Raw genomic sequence first — 19488 nt, 5'->3', positions numbered from 1 at the left:
ACACAAAACTTGTTAAAATAAAACAAACCATTTTCAACAAAACTTTTTTTCAAAACATTAGCCAACAATAAGTAAACATAAAATAGTTAAACACGTTTATCGCTTTCACAAATATTTCTTTTACATAAATATTTCTTTGACTTCTTTTCTGTGCAAACGAGTGGGAGTAGCGAAAGACAGCTTAACAATTTTTAAAGCATTGTGGCGATACACGAAAATTTTTTAGATTTTGAGTTTGGTATGTAAAAAAAGAGGATTTTTTCAAGGAGGACAGATCAAAAAGAGGAGTGTCCTCTGGAATAGGGGACGGTTGGCAACCCTAAGTCAAAGTAAAGAAAATCGACATTTACATGGAAAAAATAAAAATAAAGATATACAGGGTGAGTCTTTAATAAGTGCAAATAGTTTTAGGGGTAGCATATTTCGATCCCAGTCTATGAGGTTTTTTTAATTGGAAATTCTTTAAAAAAAAATTTGAAAGAAAATCCAGAAAAGATACGGTGGTTCTCAAAATTTAACCAAAAAATCAAATTTTTTTCTTAAATTTTCAAAAAAACTCGGTTATTTTGGAGTTACTTGAAAAACGGTAAAAAAAATATGTTTCTTTTATGGAGATCTACCAGCCTGAAAATATTTGCACTTATTTAATACTCACCCTGTATAGCTCCTTTTTTGAGCTTTACTGTTAATTGTTCTTTTTGTTATTTCATACGCCTGAGAACTTCTTCGTTTGTTACTTTTTGTACCCATATTCTGCGAATAACCCTTCTGTACAAATACATTTTAAAGGCTTCCAAATTTCTTTCTAGAGTAGGATTAAGTATCCAACTTTCAAAACCAAAGAACTGAGGAAATATAATATCTAATCATACGTATACGACTAAATATTGAACTTAATATTAACCTTCATAAATTTTAATAATTGAAATTACCATTGCGTCTTTCGAATACAGATTCTTTTCCGACACAAAAGGGGTATCATACGTTCATGAGTTATGGTCACAAAATCCATAAAAATTACTATATTTTAAGTTTTTTTATAACTTTTTCTTAAATTTTTAACAGGCTAAAAGGAAACTGTATAAAATATAAATATTATATTTATCGATAAAATTGATCATACGTGATTCTTTAATTTATAGAAATAAGCACTTTTAAATTATCTCAAACTTTCTAATTCTCCAGACAACTTTGCCTGTTTTAATTCAAAATCCGTACTACAGAATATTTTATTTATAAAACATCCTAAATCGAGTTATCCCGTTCTTAAGTGGTGCGCTTGTCAACGAACAGCACTTAATTTTAATTTTAAAAGATTAGGTGCTGCTGGAAATAGTCTTAAGCAGGTTCAAATTTATACAAAATTATCATTATATTTTAAATTTTAACAATTTAATTTCAGAGATTATTAATTTTCGTTTTTAGAAAACCTTATATTTAAGACGCTTTTTGATGGTAACTAATTACAAAATAAGTTTCCCTCCTCTCAAATACTCGTCGAGATTTTTATTGCTTTTCTTTTAAGTCTGGCTTAATAAAAGAACTAAAATGCCTTTGAAAAATAAGACTTTTATTTTTCGACCTTTTTCGATGCTCTTGAACTAATTGGTTTTAAAGAGTTTTAATATGGGTACCAAGAAGAAATTTTGTAACAGACCTTAAAGATTTAAATAATCTATTAGAAAACATCAGTTAAAATTAAGTAGTAATGAAATTAAAATATCAACATTGTTTGTATAAAAAGTATCACTATCTTTTTAACGATTTAACAGAGATTCGGGGTAATGATACTTTAAAAAGCCTTAATATAAAAAATGGCAATAAAGCCCTAATATATAAATTAGGGTTTTTTATCAAAACAAAAGAAGCCTAGAAATACGCCTTAAAAACCTCTAAGTCCTTTATTATACAGTGTCCGAAAATAGTGGGAATTTTGTTCAAGTGCAAACATAAAGTATGTACTAGGATGTATTTCAGGAAAATATTTTAACTTCTACAGTATGGCTCAAAAAAGTGTGTGTGAATCGGGTTGATTTTTTTAAATGGAACACTCTGTATAATATTGCATTTTTGGCGCCCTTTTAGACGAGTTTACATAATCCTAAAATATGAGTAAATATATTTCAATAGTTTAATAAATAAATAAAAAGTATATATTTTTCAGCGTTTCTTGAAAAAATATTAAAATACAAGAACTCTGTTGAAATGAAAACTATACTAGGTATTTACTTCAGATACTCTGTACTTACTTTTCTATAAATATAGTAATCGTAAATCATACAGGATGTTCAAAACTCTACGCCAAACATTCTAAAATATAAAATATTTTTTCTTTGTTCTTTAAATGGAACACCCTGTATATTATTATTTCATTAGATGGAGAATTAAAAATGGACATTTTCTGTATTTAGAGTATTTCAAAATTTTTAACGGTTTCGCCGATATTCGCGGATTTATATTTCGTATGGCATTTTCCACAGTAAATTTTTATCAAAGCCACCCAATTTTTCTCTCGTATTTTACCGTTGAAAGAGCCATATAATACGTGTGTATCTGCAAAACCATTAAAAATTTTGAAATACTTTAAATACAAAAAATGTTAATTTTTTAACCATTCCTAGAAAGAAAAATTTAAAGATTTTTTAAATTTTGGTAATTTTAAAAATTTCAGGAAATTTTGAGAAAAAAATCGCCCCGATCCACTAACACTTTTTGAACCACTTTGTAGATGTTAAAATATTTTTCTGAAATACTTCCTCGTATATACAGGGTGTCCCAGAAATAAGTGCAAGTATTTTAACTGGGAATATAGTTCACACCCCAGAAACACGCCTATGAGGTTTTTTCGCAAAAAAAAATTGGAAATTCGCAAAAAAAAATTTTTGGAAAAATTTTTGGAATTTTCTTTTTGAGTTTTTAGTTAAAAAACATAATTTCTTGATAATATGGCAACATAGGTAGTAGATTAAATTTACAAGAAAGAAAATCCTGAAAAGATCGAGTGGTTCTCAAAATTTTAGCAAAAAATATTTTTTTTTTCAAAATTTTCAAAGTAAAATAACTCCGTTATTTTGGACTTATTTGAAAAACAATAAAGAGAAAATATGTTTCTTTTATCGAGATATACCGCTCCTTAAAATACTTGCACTTATTTCTGGGACACCCTGTATAATAGGTTTGCAGTTAAACAAAATTCTCAAGTTTTTTATTCTAGGAGCCCGACGCACTATTGCAGGACCCTGTAGAAACTATAGATTCCCAACACCCTGTTGTAGGACCCTGTATTACTGTAATATTTATTAGGTTTACGGGGACAGTTCCTGTGATAGTGAAATATCAGACACTCTACGAGTCTTACTCAATCCTGACGAAAACGATTCCATACAAGTTCAAGCTTTGAGACGCCAATTATTACGAAAACTGCAGGACTTAGATGAGAGGGCGTTTAGAAGGTAACAATAAACTAAATTAAATAAAAAAGATAAGAAGAATATTACTTTTACAGAGATTTGGCTTATTTAGCTGCCTGGAGTAATCTACCTGACGAACACAAACGTAACCTTGAAGCGCTGGCCAGAGCTGGTACTTGGTACAAGAACCCACCCGAACAAGACGATGACTCTAACTACAAGCGCAGCATAGCCTACTTGGCAAAAAACGGCCAACCGCCCTTAATGCCACTGCCCTTAGAAAACCAGAAGCGTGGTAAGTAGTAACATCCTATTTATTAGACAGCCGTCGATTGGCTGTTTTATATATTAACTAGCGGTGTACACGCGACTTCGTTCGCGTCGAATTGTCGAACATACAAACTGGATAAAATTTTCTCACAATTATGTCAGCATGAGAGAAAACAATATGGCGATATTATTATACAGGGTGTCCCATAAGTAAGTGCAAATATTTTAACTGGTAGTATAGTTCAACCCCAGAAACACGCCTAAGAGGGTTTTTTCGCAAAAAAATCCGAATTTTCAAAAAAAAAATTTTGGAATTTTTTATAGTTTTTAGTTAAAAAACAAAATTTCTTGATAATATGGCAACATAGGTAGTAGATTAAAATTACAAGAAACAAAATCCAGAAAAGATCCAGTGGTTCTCAAAATTTTTGCAAAAAATAATTTTTTTTGGAAATTTTCAAAGTAAAATAACTCCGTTATTTTGGACTTAAATCGAAAAACGATAGAGGAAAAATATGTTTCTTTTATCGAGATTTACCACCCCTTAAAATATTTGCGCTTATTTCTGGGACACCCTGTATAACTTAGTAATATTTGAGGGGTAGTTTAATCTCGTTGGAACTTGACTTTCGAAAAATCCATTTACCAAAAATAAGTTCTTTATGTCAAGCAGTTTAAGCAGAATCGTGGTTAATCAATTATACCCAATTTTTTGGAACACCCTGTATGATTTTTTAAAAAATTTCAAAATATGTAAAAAACAAAATAAATTATGCGTGTCCAAGCGTTTTCCCGAAAGACTAACCGTTTTTTAAATAACAAATATTGTAAGATTTGAGGGGCGTCTTGGAATTTGAGAATCGAGAAACCCCTCCTTATCGAACCTCTACACCCCACAGTAAATCCGTTTACCAAAAATCAGCTTTAAACATCAAGCAGTTTTGTGATTACTCAATAGTCACATTTTATTAAACACACTGTATAAATTTTTAAAAAATCTTAAAATATGTAAAACAACAAAATAAAATATATACGTGTTTAAGAGTTTTTCCGAAAAACTCACCGGTTTTTAAATAAAAAATATTCTAATATTTGAGGGGTGGTTTCACCCCCTTAGAATTCGAATTTCGAAAAATCCCTTTTTATCAAACCTCTACACCCTAAAGTCAATCCGTTTTCCAAAAATCAGCTTTTTACGTCAAGCGCTTTAAGCAGGATCGTGATTAATCAATGACCAGATTTTTCGAAACACCCTGTATACATTTTTAAGAAATTTTAAAATATGTAAATAAACAAAATAAAATATACGTGTTTAAGCGTTTTTTCGGAAACTTGACCGTTTTTTAAATAAAAAATATTGTACTATTTGAAAGGTGGTTTCAATCCTTTGGAACTGGAATTTCGAAAAATCCTTTCTTATCGAAACTCTACACCCTAGAATCAACCTGTATGCCAACATTGAGCTTTTTACGTTGAGTGGTTTGAGCAGGATCGTGATTAACCAGTGAGTCAGTCACTTAAGGATTTTATATATTAGTATAGATTCCCTTAACTTAAGAACACTTTTAATAAAACTAATTCCCTTAACACTTAAGAACGGTAAACTTATTAGGTTAATAATTCTCATTAGTTTACCATTCTTGGGATTGTCCCACTTAATTATAACTTCAAGTTTGTAATTTTTACAGAATTAATACTAAATTAAAAAACCTTGTGCCAGATAACAATGCGATAATTTTGTTGCAGGTATAGAAGCTTTAGCCAGAAATGGCGACTTACTTCATCGTCAGACCCCTCAAGATTTACGAACTATACTGGAAGCACTCTACGGCAAGAGAAACGTAGCCTATCTGGCCAGGATTTATCCAAATACAAAATACGATAAACGATCCATCAGTAGCCTGGCTAAAACAGGTGATCTACCCTACGCTTATGGCAAGCGAAGTATACAAAGTCTGGCAAGGGATGGAGTATTAGGAAAGAAATCAGGTATGTATTTGTTATATTTCTCGGTCATAAAGATAGTCTATAACCAAAAACTTAAAATTAGAGCATCTTTAGCACTTAATAAGATATAGGTAGGCTTGGTATCGTCTCCGCCGGTGCTGCTACCATCGTAGAATATCGTAAACAACTAGTATATAAAAATACAGGGGTTTAAATAGGGAGTATACGAAAAATGTATTATTTAATTATTCTAAAAGAGTTAGGAAGTATAATTTGTAAAAATTGTAAAAATAAAAATAAAAAAGTAAATATTTTGATATCTTTAGAAGGTCTACTTGTATTATAATTTATTATTCCAGTTAAAAAAACTTTTTGATGAGTTCAATTACGGTAGCGAGCATAGTTTTAATCACCGGTTTTGCTAGTGGGGCATAATTGGGGCTATTTCGGCTATACAGAATTTTTTTAAAGGTACATAATTATAATTTTAGAAGATGTTCATAAAAGATTTAAACACTAGTTGATTAAAAAAAGTATAGGCTTGGTGTATTTCAAGTGATTTCAACAAATACCGACCGCAGAGCTTCAACGGTAGAACTCAAAAATTATCAGTATGTATTTCACGCCACCGTCATGTTGATCGCATTAAAATAATATTGAGATCGCGTGGTTTTGTCATCATATTTAATAATTAAATATTTATATTTATTTTTTTTTATATTTTAGTTTTTTGCTAGTGCAGTTATTGAGACTATAAAACAGTCATGTACGAGGTTTGTGTGATGTAACGCTGTTTCGGGTAGTAAAAAATAATTCGAACTAGGCGTCGTATTGTGCTGTGACAATTTCAATTGCTAATAAAATTGCCGAAAAAACGAAAGCGTAATTAGGGCGTTGTTGTACTATACAGAAAGGTCCACAGACTTCAAGACATAGAAAAAATCAAGTCCATTCAGCGCGTGTCCCAATTTTCACACCTTAAAAAATTAGTTTTTTTATAGCTATAGCAACTGCAGCGACTATGAAAAAAGCTGTGTGGTTTTCATAGAAAATAAGGGCACCTGTAATTCATTTGAGAATGGTATCAATCGCTAAAAGAGGTTTCAAATCTCTTGGATTTCTATTAATATTAAATAAATTTTATTAAAAATTGAACTAAAATTGTTAGTACCATTAAAAACAATTCAAATTCAAAAATTGCATCAGTCAAATTCCCTCATTTAAGGTGAATATTAAAGTAAATATAAATACAGCTCATTCTAAGCTCTACTTATCTTTAAGAAAAATTTAAATCATTGGTGCAATTGGGCCTTAATGCCATTTCGAATGAATAATAGTATTAATAATGTGCATTATAATAATAATAATAAATTTTATATCATAGTGTGTATTAAAACTACTAAAACACTTTTAAATTGGTATTATATTAACAACTTTTGCTTTTTTAATCCAAAAAAAAATAAAAGTAACAAATTTCTCAATCAAAATATTTGTGGTCCTGAAAAGGACCTTTGACAAACGGTAAAAAACAGGATAATGAAATTTAAAAAATTACAAAAATTGTTCAAAAATGCCTCCCTCTTGCATTAAACAATAACCCAAACGATCATAAAATTCCCTCTCCTCACATTAGATAACATATCAGGGGTGACAGTGTCAAAGGCATTAAATATTTTCTGCCTTAACTGCTCCAAGTTTTGAATTTCTTCATGGCCGTAAATTTTAGATTTTATGTACCCCCATAAAAAGTAATTATTCACCGAGAGGTCAGGTGAAATTAAACGTCAGTCTAAACAAAACTGTCATTTTTGAAAACTTGTCAAAATTTGGACACTGACACACGTTAAATCGACTTGATATTCCTATGTCTCGAAGTCTGTGGACTTTTCTGTATATAACATTCAATAACTCAACTTTCCCGGATATTCAACTCTCCCGGAACAACATTTTATAGCTTCATAGTTTCTCACACCGATTTAATTGATTGATTGTTGATTGATGATGAAAATTGATTCAAGCAGATTGACGAAACAAGTGAGTAAACAAAGTGCTCGTTACATAATCAAAAATTTAAATAGGCATTTACTATGAGAGGATAAAATATAATTTGCAATGCGAGATATCTGGTAAAACAGCCACTTTTGAAAAACACCCGGTATGTTCACAATAGTCGAAAATCTATACAAATATATAAAATCCTCACTGATTAATCACGATCTGCTTAAACCACTCAACGTAAGAAGCTCAATTTTGGCATACAGGTTGATTCTAGGGAGTAGAGGTTCGATAAGAAGGGATTTTTCGAATTTTCAGTTTCAAGGGGGTGAAACCACCCGTCAAATATTACAATATTTTTTATTTAAAAAACGGTCAAGTTTCCGAAAAAACGCTTAAACACGTATATTTTATATTGTTTTTTACATATTTTAAGCTTTTTTAAAAATGTATACAGGGTGTCTCGAAAAATCTGGTCGTTGATTAATCACAATCCTGCTTAAAGCGCTTTGACGTAAAAAGCTGATTTTTGGAAAACGGATTGACTTTAGGGTGTAGAGGTTCGATAAGAAGGGATTTCTCGAAACTCGAATTCTAAGGGGGTGAAACCACCCCTCAAATATTAGAATAATTTTTATTTAAAAACCGGTGAGTTTTTCGGAAAAAAACTCTTAAACACGTATATTTTATATTGTTTTTTACATATTTTAAGCTTTTTTAAAAATGTATACAGGGTGTCTCGAAAAATCTGGTCGTTGATTAATCACAATCCTGCTTAAAGCGCTTTGACGTAAAAAGCTGATTTTTGGAAAACGGATTGACTTTAGGGTGTAGAGGTTCGATAAGAAGGGATTTCTCGAAACTCGAATTCTAAGGGGGTGAAACCACCCCTCAAATATTAGAATAATTTTTATTTAAAAACCGGTGAGTTTTTCGGAAAAAAAACTCTTAAACACGTATATTTTATATTGTTGTTTTACATATTTTGAGATTTTTTAAAAATTTATACAGGGTGTTTCATAAAATATGACCAGTGAGTAATCACGATTCTGCTTAAACTGCTTGACGTTTAAAGCTGATTTTGGCAAACGGATTGACTGTGGGGTGTTGACCACACAGTCAACCACGGTCATCGCGATTGACTGATTCGATAAGGGTTTCTCGAATCTCAAATTCCAAGAGGGCGAAAACGCCCCTCCAATATTACAATATTTGTTATTTAAAAAACGGTTAATCTTTCGGGAAAACGCTTGGACGCGCATAATTTATTTTGTTTTTTTATATAGATATTTTGAAATTTTTTAAAAAATCATACAGGATGTTTCAAAAAGTTAGGTAATTGATTAACCACGATTCTGCTTAAACTGCTTGACGTAAAAAGCTCATTTTTGGCAAACGGATTTTTCGAAAGTCAAATTCTAACGAGATGAAACTATCCCTCAAATATTACCAAGTTATATAATAATATCGCTATATTGTTTTTTCTCATGCTGACATAAATAATGTGAGAAAATTTTATCCAGTTTGTATGTTAACGGAAATTTTGCTTTGCTTTATCATCACCATTACAAATGAATAATTCGACGCGAACAAAGTCGCGGATACGTGCTAGTATAGTTATAAAATATCCTTTGAAATAATTATATTACAAATAATATTTTCTATTGCAGATTATATCGATGCACCGCAAGACAAGCGCAACATCCAAGCTATCAAAGCGCAACAGAGGAACAAAAGGCAAGCTGATTATTTCAACAATGAGTTTGTGTATCAACTACCGACCGATTACGAGGACGAGCTGCAGGACCTGGAAACGGCTGCACAGGATGCCTATCCAGTCGAGGACAAAAGGTTTCTAGGTAAGCTAAATTACGTTGTTGTTTATTAATACCCTCCAGTATTTTACTGGAAATATGACATAAATATGAGGAAAATAAATGTATTAAAACGATACTAAAAACACGGACTAATTGTTACTTTATAATAATTTAGATTTCATAACAAATTACATTTCAGTGTTTTATAGAGTCGTCAGTTACATCGTTTGAAGAGCATTTAGAAACAAATAGAGCACAATTTTCTTTAACTATCACTGATTGTTTATTAATTATTGATAGTGCAGTTTTGTATTTTATGTTTAACACATATATTTGGCATACATTTTAGATAGGTAATATTCCTCAAATCCTTTCAAAATATCTTAAACATAGCATTTAAATATCATAAACATTATGACAATTCCTTGACAAGACTTTTGTCACAGCTAACACCTCTGATTTGATCCAACGGAGAACAATACAGGGTGAGTCTTAAATAAGTGCAAATATTTTCAGAGTTAGTAGATCTCGATAAAAGAAACATACTTTCTCTTTACCATTTTTCAACTCAATCCAAAATAACCGAGTTATTTTACTTTGAAATTTTCCAAAAAAAAAGGATTTTTTGTTAAAAGTTTGAGAACTATTGGATCTTTTCAGGATTTTCTTTCTTAATTAAATTTAACCTACTACCTATATTGCAATATTATCAACGAATTATGTATTTTAACTAAAAATTAAAAAAAATCCAAATTTTTTTTCAAAAAATATTTTTTTCGCAAAAAAAGACTCATAATCGTGTTTCTGGGGTCAAAATATATTATATATATTAGTCGGTTTAGAACGTTGTCCGATACCCAATTTCCAGCCTGTTCTATTCGTACAATCCTCTGTTGACAGGTTTCTTTCACTCATCGCTTTATGTACGCTTCTTTGCCATTCCAGTTTCGGTCTTCCCTGTTTTCTTTTGCCCTTTGGTTGCCAGTTGATTATTTTCTTGGGCCATCTAGTGTCCTTCATTCGCTCTACATGTCCGTACCAAATCAGCTGCTTTTTCTCTATATCCTGTGTTATCGTACCTTCTATACCCATTTGTTGTTTTATGGTATTATTTCTTATTCGTTGTTGTCTTGAAATTCCCATTGATCTTCGAATGATATCCATTTCTACGGCCTCTATCCTCTGCTTGTATCTCTCAGTTATTCTCCATGTTTCTCTTCCATATAGGAGGTTGCTCTTTATCATGGTTTCATATATATTGAATTTTCTTCGCTTTGTTATTGACTTGCTCCATAAGATTCCATTTAGACATCCGATTATTTTATTCGCGTTGATAATCCTTTTCTCTATTTCTCTGCCGTCAGTTTCAGTGTTATCAAATATAATTCCCAGGTACTCATACTCTTGACACTGCTTAATTTCGTGACCATTGTCCAAGTTCAAGTTTCCTTCTTGTGCGCCTATACATAGATATTTTGTTTTGGCTATGTTAACTGTCAAGCCCCATTCTCCGTATTCTTCAATAAGTTTTCTTAGCATATATTGCATATCATCTTTGTCAGTGGCAACTATTATTTGATCGTCTGCGAATTGAAGTGTAAACAAACATTCATTGTCAATCTCTATGCCCATACCACGGATCTTTCTTTTCCATTTTTTTAAAGCGACTGCAACGTATATTTTAAAGAGAGTAGGGGAGATGCAACAACCTTGACGCAATCCTTTGTCGGTTATAAATGTTTCTGTAAGCTCTTTTCCTACCTTTGTTTTTGATTTTGCGTCCTTATATAGTTCCTTAAGAGCTGTTATATAAGTATGGTTGATTGTAGATTGTTCTAGTACCCTCCATAGTCTTGATATTGGAACAGTGTCGTACGCTTTCCGTAAGTCAACAAATGTTATATGTGTGTCCAAGTTTCTTACCGATCTTTTTTCTATAACTTGTTTTAAACAGAACACGTTATCTGTACACGACCTTCCTGCTCTAAAACCATTCTGTTCTTCTTCTTCCTTTTCTCTATAATCTTCTTCTATGAGATCACGTAAAATTCTACCATATAACCAAAATATACTACCCTTAAGAATATTAGTCAAAATATACTACACTTAAAAATATTTGAACTTATTTCAGACTCACCCTGTATATAGAAAAAGTAAGAAAAAACTTTTTTCAAGAAATTAACCCGCCGCAAATTTCCTATATGCGTCATTTTGCGTAACATGTACAGGGTGGCTCGAATTCGACGCTCATCATTGGGATTTCGGAAACCGTAAGAGATACAGGATCGGTTAAATGGAGGAAAAGTTGCGCAATTTGACGTTCAATAAAATGCCGTATTGCATTTTGAAAAATTCCGAATACTTCCGAATATATTCGCAAGATAACTTAAAATGAAAAACACATTTTCATGGCCACTTTTTCTGCTCTATAACTCTGTGTGATTAAATATTAACTCTGACGTTTTGGCTTCTGGCGACCATCATCAACTTAATTTTTTTAAATACGGACCTGATTTTTTTTTCAATTTAATTAAATCCTTTCATCACTCTTAAAACACTATATATATTCACTTTGATATTTGCCGACGTTTCGTAGAGAAAATTCCATCACCAGAATATTTTATGCAAAAAATAAAAAAAAATAAAAATGTAATACGGCATTTTATTGAGCATCAAATTGCGCAACTTTGCCTCCATTTAACCGATCCTGTATCTCTTACGGTTTCCGAAATCCCAATGATGAGCGTCGAATTCGAGCCACCCTGTACACAATATAGATTCAAGTATGAAAAACAAGTAATGAAAGTATGAAAAACTTTGTTTTATAAAAAATACCGTATGATCGAAAAAAAACGGCGTACAGTTGGCTTGGAAATGACGATCGATGACATTTCTTATACAATTTTACATATAAAATGACAGCGATCTTCGTTTCATAGCCATCGCTGACGCCGTTTTTATTCGATCATACGGTAGATTTAGTCTTAACATGACTTCGCTTGGGATTACAACATAAATTAAAAAACTGCCGAATTCATTAAAAAATTATTAATTCATTAATAAAAAATGGTGTGTTTTTGAACCGCAACTTCTTTACGCGCGCTGGGTATAAAAATACACGGCCGTGACACACAGGCGCGGGACAAAAAATGGTAAGGAAAGCCTACGGCTTAGAAATACGTAGTATAATACGTGTATTTGTGAGCAATCCACGTGTTTATCAAAAATATTGATATTTTAATACAAAATTTGTAAAAGCGAATAAAATGATTTATTATTTTTTTATTTTACGCGTAAAAAACTATTTGTTACAGGTAAAAACTATTTTTTACGTGTAAAAAAATATTTGTTACACGTAAAAAATATATTTCTTACACGTAGAGAACGATTTTTTAGGCGTAAAAAATATTTTTTAATTTATTACTTTTGCAACATTTCAAACTACACTTTATCAAACATATCCTTCAAGTTTTTTAAATTTAAATTACACTTCATTTTATAGGACGTACAAGTAAGTTTTGAAATATTTATTGTTAATTTGTTTAAAATTATATATACCCGTTTTTTATATTTATCATTTAACATTTTTTACCGTTTGTCTCCTCCTTTTAAATTCACCTAAAAACAAACATTAAAAATGTCATAATGTAGATTTAGTCTTTTAATAAAATAAGAAAATTGCGTATTTTAATAATAGATAATTTAATTTTTATAGCTTATAACGGTAGACATAAAATAGTGGGCCAATGACAAAATTAAAAAATTAAATTAATGACAAACAAATAAAATTGGATTTAAAATATTAGAAGTTTATTATAAAAATCATAAAAAAATTATTATGAAAATTATTATATAAAAATCAGGGTTTGTCTAGAAGAGCATTGGTATCAAGTCCAAAATTTTAAAATACAGTTACCCTAAAAAAATCTTAACCAAAAAAACTAATTATTAACCAAAAAAAAACTCTGAAAAAATGTTGAGGAATTCAAGAGAAAAAATATCAAAGGGGCATAAATAATGAATATTAACTGATCAAAATAAAATAAAACAAAATAAAACATTAAATCACCACAGACTGTCAGTCTTGATTATCTGCTGATGATGCTAACATGGTTAGCGAAACGCGCGTCCAGTGTAAAAGTAAAAGTGTTTTGGTGTATTGTGGTGATTTAGTGTTTTATTTTGCTGAGTAACACCAAAGGTACCAACTCCCAACTGTAATTAACTCATACAAGAAATATTATATTATAATAAATATTACTAATTAATAATATTGTACAAGGTGCCCCAGAAATAAGTGCAAGTATTTAAGGGGTGGTAGATCTAGATAAATGAAACATATTTTCTCTTTATCGTTTTTCATATAAGTCCAAAATAACGGAGTTATTTTACTTTGAAAATTTCGAAAAAAAAATATTTTTTGCTAAAATTTTGAGGACCGCTGGATCTTTTCTGGATTTTCTTTCTTGTAAATTTAATCTAATACATATGTTGCCATATTATCAAGAAATTATGTTTTTTAACTGAAAACTAAAAAAATTTCAAAAAAATTTTTCAAAAAATTTCGTATTTTCAAAATTTCGTATTTCGCGAAAAAAACCTCATAGGCGTGTTTCTGGGGTCGAACCATACTACCAGTTAAAATACTTGCATTTATTTCTGGGACACCCTGTATAATATATGACTATTACAACATGACGAAAAGAAATAATATTTTGTTAATAATATTCCGAAAGACCACAGTTCTAATCAAAAAATTAGGGATTTTTTGGACCAAATAAAATTAATTATATTATCTTCAATTTAAATGAAATTGGAATTTAAATAAAAATAATGACATAGAGAAAAGAACGATTTTTTATTATTTAGAGAATAGTTAATCATAACCAGTTTTGGATTATGAACCAAAAATGCCTCTTTATAAGCTTTTAGACAATTAAAAGCAAATAACAAAAAAAAGAACAAAAAAAATGAATTTGAAAAAGTAGTAGTAAAAGAGAATAAATTTTTCACAATTGTAATTCAAAATTTATTTTTCTATTCAATGTATAGTTTTTTTTTTATACTGTCTGACTTGTTGATTTAAAGACAAAAGCTTTATTTTATTGAAAAGAATCAGATAAATAAGTTTGCCTGAATACGGAATATGGCCATTTCAAAAGTTTAGTCCTGTTGGTCGTTTATCGAATCCAAACGCAATTTCTAACCATTGTTTAGCCTTATCGTCAGCCGCTCGTTCAACTGAAAAGGATTTTTTTATTTTTGAGAATTGCTTATCTAGTTTTCCGTTCGACTGCAAAATATAGAAGTCAGATCGTTTAATTTAGTATTTGTTTAGAGCAAACGTAAAACGGATTGGTTCTTGTGAAAATTAATTAAAAAATCTATAATCTGGTTTGCATTTTCGGCATTCAGTAACTGATAATGTATTTTAATATTTTAATTAACCAGGGTTAAAACGCCGCTTGAAATTTTATGAATATATTTTTAATTAACTTCATTTTGATGCTGTTATGTAATTTAATTAGTTTGCTGTGGTAGAACATCGATAAGACAAAATGTTTTGAATATTGGAGAGTAAAACATTTAATATAAAATTTAAGTTAAAAATTTTTGATTAAAATTTATTGAAAATACAATGCACAAATATTTATAAACATTTCGTAGAATATTAAAAACGATAAATATCAGTTGTGGAATGCATCTGAGTAATTTAATTTTATACACAATGCATAAACATCTGATACGCATTTTCTATATTTAATGTTCTTATAATATATGTTTTAATTATTCATATATTGTGTACATTTATAAGTATTTTTATTGCTTAAAATATGTTTAATAGTAATAAAATGTCTTGTACCATCTATTTATATTTGCCATAAATATTATTAAGCTTTTATCGTAACTTTTACGAAAATGAAGAGTAAAAAAAACTAAACACTAGAAAGTGCATTAACTGCTGTAATAACTAAAAATCATATAAGTTAAAGAGCGTTGCAATAAAGAAAAATAATACACTCAGATGCAAAAAAAACGCAACGGAGAAAATTTTAGTCATATTTAAAATGTTATATTTCTGTTATTTTAAGCCCTATTTTCATGATTTTTTTTAGCAAACTGTATATAATTATATCAACTTTAATTTGTAAACTCAGTTTTTTATATACTTTAGTATTTGGCATATTATACAGGGTTAATCGAGGGGTTGTTTTTTACCCTAACTTTGACACAATTATTGCACAGGGAATAATTTTGTGTGTAAATTTTTCTAAAACATAATTTTACGGTCCATGTCTCCTGAGCATTTTGTTTTTTTGGATCATGTCAATACATGCCTTGGTTATTTTTTAAGAGCGAAATGAACTTGCCACCAACAATTTGCAATTTTTTTAATTCTAATTTCTTTTTCAAGTTTTTTTTTCAGTACGACAAGGTATCTTTGGTAATTATTGTGAAATATATGCTACTATGAACTGCCCACCATGTTTGACGTTTGGGAAATGCTTGGCAGGAGGGTTAGAGGTCGCAAAGCAGTACCAGCTTCATTAAATAAACTTTCCTTGGTTCTTAAAGAAGACTGGTAAACCATAACGCAATATGATATACGCAGCCTCAATGACAGTATGAACGGATGTACAGGGTGTCCCATTTTTGTTGAAATCATACGGCATCTCCGTTATTACTCACTTTTTTGTCAAACGAAAGATGCCGTAAACAAAATTTTCATAGCCCTCTTCGTTTCCGACCTACAGGGTCTTTTTGAAAATTTTGCAATTTGGGACACCTCTTGTATCTCTGTTATTGTTAGAGCTATCGAGAAGGTGAAAACTGTTTATTGTAGAACTTTTTACGTAGAATACAGTGGCGTAGTCTGTTTTTCTACCAAAAAAATATTTTTGAAAATATGAACTAAAGTTATGTTTTTTTAAATGGAACACCCTGTATATTTATAAATCGTATGATCTGTCTTGCCATAAGCTTCTCAAAAATATATCACTCTATATTTATTTTCACTATTTACTGCAATATTTAAGTTTATATTAAAAGATCATATTTATTAGTAGGCCATGATTGATAATAAAAGAAACTAAAGAATTATTAAAAGTATACTGCTATCTGTCTCTTGTTTTATTTTGGGAGCCGCTAATAAATTCTTTATATATTAGGGAAACTTAACTCTCTACCGCTATTTGTAAATCTTGGAATACTTGTATACGTAAGAATAATCTATCGTATCGGAAATTTTAGATATTCCTTTAGCTAATTTACGTGAAATATACTTTCAGCAAGATGGGGAACATTCCCCTTCATAACTATGGAAATATTAGAATACTGTTAAATTATTATTTTTCAAATCAATGAATTGGAACAAATGAACACATATTGATAGCCTTCTCGATTCCCGGATTTCGCCGTTCTCGATTTCTGATTTTGGGATTTTTGAAATACGAAATATATCGTGGACACTACAACAATGTCGAACACCTTTAATAATTCAAGATTTAGATATTTGCAAACCCATCCCGTTATAAAAACAAGAAAAATATATTCACAGTTTCAGTGGTAACAGTTATTTCAAAAGTAAAATATATCAATCCCAAATAAATTTTAATATGTGTATGACTATTTTAGTAAATACCATTTTGATTTTTTGTTATTTATCACGGCCTACTAATAAGAAAATGATATATTTTAAATATTGCAGTAAATAGTGAAAATAAATATAGAGTGATATATATTTTTGAGAAGCTCGTAGCAAGACAGATCATATGATTTATAAATATACAGGGTGTTCCATTTGAAAAAACATAACTTCAGTTCATATTTTCAAAAATATTTTTTGGTAGATAAACAGACTACGCCACTGTATTCTACGTAAAAAGTTCTACAATAAGCAGTTTTCGCCTTATCGATACCTTTAACAATAACAGAGATACAGGGGGTGTCCCAAACTGCAAAATTTTTGAAAAGACCCTGTAGCTCAGAAATGAAGAGGGCTATGCAAATTTTGTTTGCAGCATCTTCCGTTTGACGAAAAACTGGGACAGGTCTGTGCAAACCGCACCCTTCTATCTTCACTAATAACGGAGATACCCTATGATTTCAACCAAAATGGGACACACTGTACACATGCAGTTATAGCAGCCAGAGGAGGCAATACAAAGTATTAGGGTATTTTTTACAATTTTTTCCTGTATTTATTATTGTTTCCTTTAATGTTGTTAGTTCTGTTATCATTATTAATGTTTATTAAAACCAAGACTGTATCGTTAGCCCACGGCCACACAGAAAGCGTTTTTAGCGTGAAGCGTCTTTAGCGACGAAAGCAAAATAACGGGATAATATAAGAGTGGTTACACCAAAAGCGTGTATTGTTCGGCGTGTCTCGCAAAAAACGCAAATGAAAACAAATCGGTTTGTTTTCTGTAGCGTCTTTAGCGTTTTCTAAGATGAGACCCCGTCATAGGCGGACGATATATTTAATAATACAATAAAAATAAATTAAGTAGTATGCATTTTTTTCATTTTAGGGTATTATCTAAAAATATTTCTATAAAGAACATCTACTCTTTAGGAAGATTCTATTAAATTTAAAAATTTTAAGGAAATGTTTGAAAAAGTGTAGTTTGAAATGTCGAAAAAGTAATATTTATTACTTTAAAGGAATATTTTCTTACGTAAAAAATAGTTTTTTTCTGCGTAAAAGGATTTTTTTAACAGAAACAAATAGTTTTTGACGCGTAAGAAATAGTTTTTTACTTGTAACAAATAGTTTTTTATACGCAAAAAATATTTTTTTTTGGGTAAAAGAGTTTTTACGAGAAACATTAAGTTTTTGACGCGTAAAAATTAGTTTTTTACGTATATCAAATAGTTTTATACACGTAAAAAATATTTTTTTTCCGTAACAAAATGTTTTTTACCAGAAACAATAATTTTATGACGCGTAAAAAAATATTTATTTTTAGTTTTTTACACCTAACAAATAGTTCTATACGCGTAAAAAATAGTTTTTTCCGTGTAACAAATAGTTTTTTATACGTAAAAAATAGTTTTATACGTGTAAAAAATAAATTTTTACGTGTAACAAATAGTTTTTTACATAGCAAATAATAATTATTATTTTTACACACACCACTGGCACTAGCAGTAGATTGCGTTTGTCTACGAATATATGCCCCGGCCCGTCCACAATTCAATCCCAGCATCTTTTATCTTTGTCTCTTCAACGCTAACGGCGCCGATCTTGCCTATCTCTTTCTCACAGGATTGATTTTTGGACGGGCCGGGAATCCACCAGCTTGCGACGTTACTAATTGACATCTTGATAGAAACTGCAGACCTGCCGCGTCTTTTGCGTGTTTTTAATGGACACAAATCGAAAAAAGCGCTTAAAAGGGTAAAATCGCAAAAAGCGCTTGAGACGCAAAAAACGCAAAACGCTAAAAACGCTTTCTGTGTGGCCGTGGGCTAAGTCTTTAACGTCTTTTTTTAATTTAATATAGAGTATCCAATGCAGCATAATGTGATATTACGATAATGGTCACCAAAACCATCTCGTCATATTAAAAAATTATAACAAAAGTAATGATAATTGAAAAAATTGCAAATTGATCGTGATCAGTTAATTTTGCTTTTAAAAATTAACCGAAGCGTGTATGGACATGATCCAAAAAACAAAATGCTCAGGAGACAAGGTTCTAACCATAAAATTATATTTTATGAAAAGTTACGCACAAAGTTATTGCACAGGATGTTTTAAAGTTAGGATAAAAAAACAACCCCTCGATTAACCCTGCCCAAGTAGCATCTATCTGACTTCGAACTATATCTAACCTGAAGCGACGTCAGACTTTGTGCAAATTTTGGTCGGGTGTTGGTGATACGACCGGTGATGTCGCTTTCCTATTAAAAGCGACGTCGTTGGATCCGAGTCGGTAAATCCAACGATCTGTCGACGTACAAAATAACAACGTACCATTTTTATTAATTTCCCAACGTCGTTCCCACGTTGGCTTGCACGACGTACATATACTTGAACTAGT

At 30.4% G+C, this 19488-nt stretch overlaps 1 protein-coding gene across 1 annotated transcript in view; it reads left to right on the top strand.

The window, feature by feature from the left end:
- The window catches only part of LOC115883049, a 49524-nt gene that overhangs the window by 11912 nt on the left and 18124 nt on the right, over positions 1-19488 (top strand). Inside the window, exons 2-5 of the mRNA XM_030901324.1 lie at positions 3304-3452; positions 3506-3705; positions 5427-5669; positions 9293-9481. Coding sequence (XP_030757184.1) covers positions 3304-3452; positions 3506-3705; positions 5427-5669; positions 9293-9481 — 781 coding nt within the window. The remainder of the gene's footprint in view (positions 1-3303; positions 3453-3505; positions 3706-5426; positions 5670-9292; positions 9482-19488) is intronic.

This window comes from Sitophilus oryzae, unplaced genomic scaffold (assembly GCF_002938485.1).
Source record: "Sitophilus oryzae breed Bouriz unplaced genomic scaffold, Soryzae_2.0 scaffold_1802_pilon_pilon, whole genome shotgun sequence".
NCBI lineage: Eukaryota > Metazoa > Arthropoda > Insecta > Coleoptera > Curculionidae > Sitophilus > Sitophilus oryzae.
This window is presented reverse-complemented; position numbering and strand designations above follow the sequence as displayed.